General features: G+C 45.8%; 1 protein-coding gene across 1 annotated transcript in view; it reads left to right on the forward strand.

Annotated features, from left to right (window-relative positions):
• The window catches only part of LOC126203343 (vacuolar protein sorting-associated protein VTA1 homolog), a 67,361-nt gene that overhangs the window by 20,157 nt on the left and 35,426 nt on the right, over positions 1-11,778 (forward strand). The window contains exon 4 of the mRNA XM_049937630.1: positions 3,829-3,996. Within this exon, the coding sequence (XP_049793587.1) occupies positions 3,829-3,996 (168 nt within the window). The remainder of the gene's footprint in view (positions 1-3,828; positions 3,997-11,778) is intronic.

Consider the following 11,778-nt stretch of genomic DNA (forward strand, 5'->3'; position numbering starts at 1 on the left):
TCCATCCCAAAGTCCTCGGGCCATCTTAAGAGGCGACCTGTACCTTTTTGGACAGATGAGTGCCGTTCAACCAACCAGGACAGGCGTGTGGCTCTTTGACAATTTAAGTGAGCCATACAGCAGACAGCCTCATAGTCTTTAAAGTCGCAAGGGCCAACACATAATTAAGGACAGCAGGAAAAGGTCATGGCAAGCATTCCTGGACTCCATCACCCATTCCAGTTGTTCTACGAAAGTATGGGAAGCCATTAGAAGAATTTCTGGTAAATGTGGTTGTTTACTAATAGCAGCAGTGCTGAAACAGGGATGTCTCCAAAGAGCTCCCAGAGACATTCCTCAGATGCTGGCATAGAATTTTGCACAAACTACCGTTGCCAATGCCAACCAGGATTTAGCATTTCTTCGCTACTGCTCGTCTGTAGAGAAGGGAAATTGGATTTCAGATACAACAACTTTGAGACTTACAACTACCCTTTCACACTGTGGAAGCTGGAATCAGCCCTGTCGAGTCTTGTGATACTGCAGCTGGTCATGGCCGAATCCGGTACTGCATGCTTAGATATTTGCCAGTAGCATCAAAGAAAGTCCTCCTCCAATGATTGAAGAGAGAGACCTTTTGATTCCTCTCCTGAAACCAAGAAAGGATCGCACAGTCCCAGTAGTTATCAGAGTATCACCTTAATGAGATGTGCAGGAAAGACCCTGGAGCGAATGGTTAGCAGTCATCTGATCTGGTTGTTAGAGGCCAGGCATCTCCTTAGTTGATCTCAGTGTGGATTCCAGAGATTTCAGTCCACTGTTGACAGCCTGACCCTATTAGAAGCAACTGTCCATCAGTCTTTCCTACAGAATCATCACTATATCGGTATATTCTTTGATATCAGTAAGGCATACAATACTACTTGAAGACACTGTATTCTTGCACAAGTGCATCCATGGGATTTTCATGGCCACCTCCCCTTTTTCATACGGTCTTTCCTGTCCCAGTGGTTTTTTTAGGATCCAAGTAGGTTACTTGCTTTTGGGTCATTTTGAGCAGGAGAGTGGTGTCCCTCAGGGCAGTCTCATAAGTTTTATCCTCTTTGCCATAGCCATAAACAGTATCACATCTACAGAGATGAGTCCTGTACAGTTCTCGTTATTTGTGGATGATTTTGCTGCTTTCCGTTCCTCCTCCAGCGCAGCAACAGCAAGCAGTCAGTTGCAACTTGTGTTGATTTTAATCATTCTCGCTGTATCTTTAATTTACCTGACTTGCATATGAGGGACAACATCCTACAGTGTAGGGAACCAGTGAGGTTTCTGAGCCTCATTTTTGACTTGAAATTATCATGTTTGCCACACCTGAGGGACCTGAAAGGCAGAACCCTGAAGGCACTGAACGTGATAAAGTGCCTTAGACACAGGTCTTGGAGAACGAACAGGGTTAGTCCCCTCCAGTTTTATTGGGCTTTCATGCATTCGTGGCTGGAGCATGAGTGCATGGTGTATGGTTCGGTGAGGCCTTCTTATTTGAAGATCATTGACCATCTGTCCACAATGAGGGGATTCTGTTGACCACGGGTGCTTGTAGGATCAGTCCCACACCCAGCCTCTGTGCTAAGGCCGGGAACCACCACTCACCATCTGGTGGCAGCTGGTCATGGTGCATCAGGCATGTAAGTTTCCCACAGATCTGACTTCAGCTGCACACCATAGTGTTGCTCATCCACCACTGGGATTCATTTTCTCCAGCTGTCCATGAGCCACAATGCTGTTTGGAATCTGCATGCAATGTGTGCTGGAGTCACTCGATGTTGAGCAAGTGCGACCCCAAATCCAGGGTTTTAGTTGTCTGCCGTTCTGGTTACTGGGAGAGGCCCAGAGTGACTTTAGATGTGGTGTGGTACAGCAGAGATTGCACCCCTGCTCCAGTTTTCAATGCAATGTTATCTGATATTTTATCTGAGCACCACAACTATGTAGCTTTTTTTACGGGTGGATTGAAACGGGGGTATTTTGTGGTTGCTCTGTTTTCCCAGATTGTGTCCTCAAGTTCCAATTGCCTCAAGCCATTACTGTCTTTGATGCAGAAGTATATCCGATCTTGTGGGCACTGCAGCAGATGAAATGTTCGTCCTGTGCAAAATTTCTTGTCTGTTTAGATTCTCTGAGTGCCCTTCACTCGCTGCAACTTTTGTACCCAGCAGACAAAGTAGTCCAGGCTATCCAGAATGCCCTCCTCCAACTACAATCACTGGGGATGGGGGTGTCTTTCTGGTGGGTACCAGGACACATGGGAATTGCAGGGAATAAAAGGGCAGATCTAGCAGCCAAGGAGACGTGTCTTGATCCTGAGGTGTTTCAGTATGCCATCCCCCTGTGCGCTATGACCTCACTGTTGAGTGCCAGAGTCCTGTACCGGTGGGAAATGAGTAGCTGGAAGTGACCAACAATAAGCTGTGTTTAGTAAAACCACAATTTGGCCATGGTGTACCTCCTCCCAACCACATCAACAGGACAAGGTCCTCCTCTTCCGTCCTCACATAGGCCACAAACCTATGATGCATGGTTTCATGCTCCGGCAAGAGAACTGTCCAATTTTTGGTGTACAGATCACTGTGTGCCACGTTGTATTGGACTGTGTTTTATTTTATTTTCCAACCAGCACGCCCGCGTGCCCCCACAATTTGCTCCAAAGTCTTGAACATATGGTTGTAGAGGGGATGATGTAATTTCTGGATGATTTCTTATTCAAGATCCTGGATGTAGTAATAATGCCGGTCCACTTCAAATTGTTCATTGCCGACAAAGTAAAATTGTAGGAATTTTGGCATTTCATTTGGTTGGTTGTAGCAAGCCCATTCAATGATTGTGTATTGTACCCTAAAAATTGATCTGAAAGTGTCTTGATTATGTATAATTTGACCTCTAAACAATGTTATTTGGAAGCATGTATTGTAATAACACATATTTTGTAGAAAATGTTAGTATTTGTGTAAGCAATTAGTTGTTGTGGCAGCATTGTAATTACAATTCATTATAGTGGTTTTATATGTACCTATTGTTAAGTTATATTGTATAAATTGGACTTTTTGGGGTTGAGAATTTAAAAATACTGTTGCACTGAAGCGTGTAATAAGGACCCTGTGGTGCACATTCAAGAACCTCATGTAGATGGCTCTCTACAGATTTGGACATGCTAACAACACTCTCACAGTGCATTTATTACCTTATGAATTCTGTTTTCAACAGTCATTCTCTCTCGGTCTTAGAGCAGAACATAGAAACAATCTTTGACCACTTACCCATTGTAGTGAAGAATGTCATTCATAGTAAAATTAACTTCAAATGCAAACTAAAATCATATTTACTTGAAAACTAATCGAGCAAAGAATTTCTGTGTAGGGAGATTGAGTCAATGTATGCAGCGTTAAGTATATAAATGAAGTAGAAAAAAAGTTTTGTCCTAATGTTACCAACAATCATATAAGTGTGCAGCATGTTGCCATATTTATCATTGTTGCAGTTGTAAACTACAATATACCACAAACATCACAGCAAGAAATCACAGTTACGGCACATGGAACACACAAGTATTCAGATAAATAGTATTAGGAATCTTTTTTTAAATATTCTGAAAATACGGTTTTAAATGCATGGAAGATGTTGAAAATGTAACAAAAGTAATAAAAATGTTTTATTAATAAAGAAACAGATGTAAACTCTTTATTAGTGTATTTTGATATTCATGAAAAATGTATATTTAATGCTTACTCTGTGATTATTAATTGTGTCTCACTGGTTTGTCTATGCCACTTCAGTTATATTCCATATTTAACATTACAGGATTTATCTCCCCACCAGCATCATCATCTTCTGCTGGCCCAAGTTTTCCCAATGTGTCGAATAAAGTGACAGACGTTCCTGCTCCATATACAGTTCCACAACCACTTACGCCAACAGAAGGTTTACCATTAAATCCAACTTTGCAAATCAGTAAGCCTCTACCAACAGGTAAGGCACAGTTTTCTGTACTTTTGTAATTAACTGCAACTGAATTTCCACTTTAATGAATTTCTTTTTTGTCTTAAGCTATGCTAGGAGGAGTACTAGTGGCGTTTTGTCACACAGACACATTGAAGGCCAGTGAAAAGTTCTACTCATTTTTTTGGACATTTACTGCATACAGGAATTAGACTTCACAATGAATTTAATAGAGATCTCAATACACGAGCTCCTGTAGGCTGAAAGATCACAACAGCTGATAAAATTTGTTTTAACACATGTCCATGTGTAAATTACTGATAAATATAGAAATGTGCATCAATGTCAAGGGCTATTCAGGAAGTAAGTTCTGTTAACTTGTGTATAAAAATAAGTATCAAGAATTTTTTTATTTTATACAACTTAAAGCTACTACTATAAGTTGTTTCTCTAACAGTTGAGCTTTATGTTAAAGCACTTGTTTTGTTGAGGAACAAGCTTTTCAGTGCCCTCATACGATTCTGCTGCCTGTGATCCTTAGCCATGTTTTGACACTGTCTTTTAACGTATCATTTTCATAATGCCCTGACCCTAGCCATTCTTTTCATCTTTGGAAATGTGTGAAAATCACTGGGTTACAAATCAGAGCTGTGAAGAGCGTGATCAAACTGATTCCCAATTGGAACTGTTATGTTAAGCAACATTTGTTTTTTTTTTTTTTTTTTTTTTTTTTTTATGATTCCAGAATTTAACGCCCCACCTCTTTTGTTCTCGATGGCTCTTCTGAGCTAGTTCAGAGTTTCTCTGTAAATTTTGGAGTTTTATTGTAATGTCTTCTTCCATAAAAACAATGAATACTCCCTACTTGTTAAAAAGAAGTTGGGGTGGGGGGAGGGGCTAGCTGTCTCCAGTTTTTAGGTAGAAAATGTTTGACAGCGTGTTAAAGGCTTACATATCAAGCTAGCATGATATCACTCCATATTGAAGTATGCAATGTGTATTTTTGTCTCCCATCAAAATGTGATTGAGAAATTTGTCTTCTTCTGGATTGTATCACATCAGAAACATTAATACATTTCCTAATCTCTTTGTTGTGTAGATATATGTCAGAAGCTCTTGCAACCTATCACTTTCAAAATTTGTTATAAAGCTTACCTGTCACAAGTTCCTGCAACACTATCATTGATGAGTGAAATTATCATTGACATTCCTCCAGCATTCCCAAAACAAACAGCACCATTTTCTTTAAGCACTATTGCTCATAACATTCCTTTCATATGCTGTTCATAGTTCACTGTGAATATCTACAATTTCAATGTTTCTCACACACAGAAAACAGATTACACCATGTAATTCACGGGCAGTGATATTTTGAGTGATAGTGTCAAAGTCGTTTTGACAGTTACTGCCAGACACCTACTGACCAGGTGACACACATACACTTTGTGCAGCAGCTGGCAACAGAACTTACTTTCTGGACAGCCCTTGTAAGTGAAAAGAATCATCATCTTAATAGCAAACAAGTAAAACCAGGTAAAAACCACTGGCTCAGAGATAAAACAGTTGCTGAAGGCTCTTGATACAAAATTGTGAAGGTCCCAAGCTATAAGGCATACTGGCTATTATTTGCCAAGCTTATTGTCCTATTATTGAAGTGCTGCTCAGATGACATAAATTTAAGCATTTTAGACTCCAGTGCTTCCTATTTCATAATTAATTAATTAATAATTAAGGAAGTTTAATTTTAATGCATTTGCAGCTATAACAGTATGACACAACTGTAGCTAAAAGGTAACACACAATACAGTAGAAAATGCATCACAACTACATACTTCAGCGGTTATATATAATGTAACTGACAAATTATTATAAATATCTTGATTGTGAACTAATTTAACCTTGGTTCATGTATTGATAGATGTATTCATCAATCAAGAAATATTCGTTAACCAGTCCATTAGCCCCACAGTGCCCCTGGAGGTGTTATCTCCCATGGTGACCCAGAGGCCCATTCATCTCCATTTGGATACCCTCACCGACCCTTCGTGAGTTCCGTGCTTTCCATCAGAACTGAGTCATCCCTTGAGGGCCTCTGGTGGCCTCTGTTCATCATTATGGGGTATATCTGGCTGTTGGTGCCTTTTGCACAAGTCCCGTCAACATCCCTATTGCAGAAGTGGGGATTCTCCCTTCTATGAATGATACAGCCAACCCTTGGTTTCTTACACAGTTGTCATTAGACAAGTCCCTGACCATCCCATGTACGCTGTCCTGTTTGCAAACGAAAGATGTCTCCCTCCCATTACCCACCCTTGGGTGGGATTGCCAGTGGGAATGTGTCTCACTTTACTGTCGTGATCTCCATCTCCATTAACTGGAAAGTGCCCCGTGTATCTCCTCCCAAACCCCTCCTTGGATGGGGCCTCAACCACCGATAAGAACTGACTTATTCCAGGGTCCTAAGGTTTCTGTTGCCCCTTTGATATCCTGGCATCTTGTACATTCCATCTTCAAAGAACTGCAGTGTGCTACCATCTTCTGTACTGATGTTCTAAAATGACAGATAAGGCAGGATACACTGTTACATCTCCTACTGCATGGAACACCATTTACTGCTGGGATCATGTAGTGTGTTCACAGCAGAGTTGCTAGCCATTAACAGGGCCCTCCATTTTGTTACTGAGGCCTTCCTTCACAGTGTTTTAATATGTACCGACTCAATGAGTGGCTTGCATAGACTGATGCTACTGTCATCACCGTTTGTACTCTGCTATCCATAACCTTATCTCTGAATTTGGCCGTGCCACCTGCTCTGTTGTCTCCCTCTGGGCTCCAAATCATGTTGGCACCCCAGGGAATGAACTTGCTGACCATTTGGCTAGAGAGGCAGACACTTAACCCCATTCCATTTCATGATGCCAGGTGCAGATACGCAGATACACATCAAATATCTTTGTGCAAAAGTGGAATGACATCTGGTGTACTATTGCTTTCAATACTAAACCCCACACAAGCAAGGAGACTACTTTCATTTGGCACTCTTCCTTTCTCTCCTCTTGCAAGGGGTCCACTGTCTTATGCTGTCTATTCACCTGTTACCATACGCTCATCCATTGTTCTATGTTGCATAATGAGCCACTCCCACAATGTGGCTGTGGAGCCAGACTGACAGTGCCCCATATATTGCTGGAATGTCCTGTTCTTTTGGCTCTGAGTACTAAGTAGAGTCTTCCTTGTCTTTAATACTAGCAGATGGTTGAACTGGTGCTTAGTTTCCTACTGAAAGTGGTTTTTATTTTCAGTTGTAGGGTTTTGCTTTACTCCTGGAGCAGGGGCAGGATGGTTGTGCTTGGGGCCTCTTTGTTTCTCCTAGGTCTGGGGCCCATGACCACTCGTCCGTGCAAAGATTGATCTTTTATCCCTCTGTTTTTCCAGTTTTTAGATTTGGCCTACTCTTCTTCTTCTTCTTCTTCTTCTTCTTCTTCTTCTTTCTTTTTTTTTCCCCCGTGTGTGTTTTAACTTCATTGCATCATAGTTTGATGCCTCTGATGGGATCTGCCCACCTTTAGTGGACCCCGTATCTTATGCAAGTAACTTTTTAATCGCAGGACTAATGACCTCACTGTTTAGTCACATAACCCCCCTCCATCAGCTTATGTTTAACCACTCATCAGTCAGAATCCTAAGAGGGTTTTACCAAAAGTAAGGTTCCCAATGAGCTACAGCCTCTAGGAAAGCTGTTAGGTTAAATCCGACAACAGTGCCATGCGCAGTGGTTCCCCCACTCTCGAGCCCGCTCGTCCGTGATTCACTAAGTCACTCAGTGTTGGATGCCGCTTGGCAGCCGTCAGAAATGTAAGTGTTGATCGCTGCTCCTGCCAAGTGTGAGGTTCGAGCAGTATTCCAGTTTCTACATGCAAGGAAGTTATCGCCTGTGGAGATTCATCAGCAACTGACTGAAGTTTGTGGTGAAGATTGCATGTCTGTTCAGCACGTCCGCAAATGGTGCATTGCTTTTGCTGAGGGTCGCATGGAAGTTCACGATGAAGAAAGTAGTGGAAGACCGCCGGTTTCGGATGTGATTGTCCAGAAGGTCAACAGTGAGCTGCTCAAAGATCAGATGGTCACTCTCCGTGAATTTGCTGAATGCATTCCTGAAGCTTCCCACTGCACAAATGAAAGAACTGTAACAGAAACGTTGGGTTATCGCACAGTTTGTGCTTGCTGGGTTCCCCGGTTGCTGACTGATGGACACAAGGAGTAACGCCTTCACTGTGCTCGCAAGTTTCTTCAACAGTGTCCAGGGGGAGGCAACAAAGAGAAGTTGTTGGTCTCAATCGTCACAGGAGATGAAACGTCAGTGTTTCATTGTACCCCCAAAACAAAACAACAATCTCGTCAGTGGTGTCACTCCAGTTCACCATCCCCAAAATAATTCAAACAAACACAGTTGGCAGGAAGGGTTGTGGGGACTGTGTTTTGGGATCATAAGGGGGTACTCCTCATAGATTTCATGCAACCTGGGATGACAATAAACTCACAGATATTGTGAACCATTGACCAAACTCCAGCGAGCAGTCCAGAATTGCCGGAGAGGACGACTGATGGAGGGAGTAGTTCTGCTTCTCCCGGACTTAGCCCCCAGCGATTATCACCTCTTCCCCGAGCTAAAGGAACACTTAAGTGGAAAACACTTCAAGAGCGACAATGAAGTCTGATCAGAGGTCACACGCTTCCTCAATGGGTTGGCGGGAGACTTCTTCAACTTAGGAATACAAAAGCTGGAGCACTGTATTCAAATGTGTGTCAAAAAAATGGAGACTATGTTGAAAAATAGACAAAAGTGTAAGCTTTCAACAATAAATTAATAACAATAAAAAATGTCTTCTATTTGTAAAAAATATAGGAAGCTTGCTTTTGATCATCCCTTGATGGTTACTGGCCCATAGGCCCTCCAAATTACTAGAATGCATGGTGCCTTGTTGGCCCATTTGGGACCTTGAATCTAGGGACCTTTTACTTTTATCTCTTTACCAATGTGGCTTTCAAGAGGGACGGTCTCCAATTGGTCATATGCTTTGATTGGAAACCGCAGTTCGGCAGGCCTTTCCTCGACACCACCATCTTGTCAAAGGCCTATGACACAGCTTGGTGCCATCACATCCTCCTTAAGCTTCATGAGTGGGGTCTTTGGGGCCCCCTTCAGATTTTTATTCACCAGTTCCTGTCCCACCGATCATTCAGAGTCTGGGTTGGCACTGTTCTCAGCTCTCAGGGGACCCAGCAGAATAGCACTCCACAGGGTTCCATATTAAGGGTTATTTTTCTAATCACTATTAATGGACTAGTGACCTCTGCCAGACCGTTGGTCACTGTATGTGTATGATTTTTGTCTTTGGGCTAGCTGCCACTCGGTGCCCACTGCAGAACAACAGCTCCAGGGTGCTATCCAGCACGCTTCCATATGTACACACTCACATGGTTTTTAATTCTCTCTTGTTAAGTCGTGGGTGATGCATTGCTGTTGCCGCTCATTGGTCCACCCTGATCCGGAACTGTACCTCATGTAACCATGGTCACCCAGTTCTGTTCTTTAGGTCTCTTTCTGGACAACAAACTTACTTAGTTGCCATATATCTGCCACCTGTATTTTGACTGTTTTTGTAAACTCGGTGTTCTTCACTTCCTTGCCCACACTTCTTGGTTTGCAGATCGTTTGACCCTTTTCTGCCTTTACTGGGCATTAGTTCTGTCTTGCCTGGACTATGGCTGTCAAGTTTATGGATCAAGTGTCCCTTCTGCACTGCTCCTCTTGGACCCAGATCACTATCATGGTATCCATTTAGCCACTGGTGCCTTTTGCACTCGTCCTGTTGATAGTCCTCTGGTTGATGCTGGGATCCCTCCTCTTTAGAGTCAGCGGTCCCAGCTCCTGGTTTCCTATTTCGTCACTATCCTCTCTGCCCCTATTCACCCTTCCTATTGTATTCTTTTTGCAGATTTGTGACTTTGCCTGCCCATTGCCCATCCACAAGTTGGCTTACTAGTTGGGCTGTGCCTTGCTCCTCTCTGCCTGACTTCCATCTCCTCTCTCCCCTCCTCATCCGCTTCAGCACATTCTTCCCCAACCCCCCCCCCCCCCTCACCCTTGGTTAGCTCCTCAGCCACAGATTCAGATGGATCTTTTCCAGGGATCAAAGCCTTCATCGCTCCAATGGTGTTCTGTTGTTTGTTCTAAATGCTCTTACAGGAGTTTCAGGATGCAGTTGTTTTCTACATTGATGGCTGGCTCTAAATCCACTGATCACATGGGACATGCCTTTACATACTTCAATGGCACGGAACACCATCACTTGCATGCCATGTATTGGATGTGTACTGTGGAATTGGTGGTCATTTATCGTGCCCTTTGTTTTATTAAATGGTCCTCCCTCATCTGAGTTTTGTTATGTATGGACTCAGTGAGTGGCCTTCTGGCTATTGCCTGGTGTTTCTCCCACAATCTTTTGGTCTCTGCCCTCTACAACCTTTCTGCTGATCTTAGTGATGCTTCTTGTTTGGTTGATTTTCTTTGGGTTCCTGGCCACTTACCATGTACATTATTCCAGGTAATGAACTTGCTTATCATCTGGCTCTGGGGGGCAACTATCTACTCCCGCCCCCTTTCCCTTTCTCTGTTACCCCTCCAGGAGTGGATTTGCAGCTCTACATCAAATTGCTTTCTGCTCAATTGTGGGCTGCTTGAGAGGCTACCTCCCCCTCTCCCCCTCCCCCCTCTCCCCCTCCCCCTCTCCCCCTCCCCCTCTCCCCTCCCCCTCCCCCCTCTCCCCTCCCCCTCCCCTCTCCCCTCCCCCTCCCCCTCTCCCCCTCCCCCTCTCCCCCTCCCCCTCTCCCCCTCCCCCTCTCCCCCTCCCCCCTCTCCCCCTCTCCCCCTCTCCCCTCCCCCCTCGCCCCCTCCCCCTCTCCCCCTCCCCCCTCCCCCTCCCCCCTCTCCCCCTCCCCCCTCTCCCCCTCACCCCTCGCCCCCTACCCCCCTCTCCCCCTCCCCCCTCTCCCCTCTCCACCTCACCCCTCCCCCTCCCCTCCCCCCTCTCCCCTCCCCCCTCTCCCTCTCCCCCCTCTCCCCCTCTCCCTCTCCCCCCTCTCCCCCTCACCCCCTCCCCCTCCCCCCTCTCCGCCTCCGCCATCTCCCCCTCCCCCATCTCCCCCTCCCCCATCTCCCCCTCCCCATCTCCCCCTCCCCCATCTCCCCCTCCCCTCTCTCCCCTTCCCCTCTCTCCCCTTCCCCTCTCTCCCCTTCCCCTCTCTCCCCCTCCCCTCTCTCCCCCTCCCCTCTCTCCCCCTCCCCTCTCTCCCCCTCCCCTCTCTCCCCCTCCCCTCTCCCCCCCCTCCCCTCTCTCCCCTCCCCTCTCTCCCCCTCCCCTCTCTCCCCCTCCCCTCTCTCCCCCTCCCCTCTCTCCCCCTCCCCTCTCTCCCCCTCCCCTCTCTCCCCCTCCCCTCTCTCCCCCTCCCCTCTCTCCCCCTCCCCTCTCTCCCCCTCCCCTCTCTCCCCCTCCCCTCTCTCCCCCTCCCCTCTCTCCCCCTCCCCTCTCTCCCCCTCCCCTCTCTCCCCCTCCCCTCTCTCCCCCTCCCCTCTCTCCCCCTCCCCTCTCTCCCCCTCCCCTCTCTCCCCCTCCCCTCTCTCCCCCTCCCCTCTCTCCCCCTCCCCTCTCTCCCCCTCCCCTCTCACCCGCCTCCCTCTCCCCCTCTCTCCCCCTCTCTCCCCCTCTCTCCCCCTCTCTCCCCCTCTCTCCCCCTCTCTCCCCCTCTCTC

The sequence above is a fragment of the Schistocerca nitens genome, chromosome 9 (assembly GCF_023898315.1).
Source record: "Schistocerca nitens isolate TAMUIC-IGC-003100 chromosome 9, iqSchNite1.1, whole genome shotgun sequence".
Lineage (NCBI taxonomy): Eukaryota > Metazoa > Arthropoda > Insecta > Orthoptera > Acrididae > Schistocerca > Schistocerca nitens.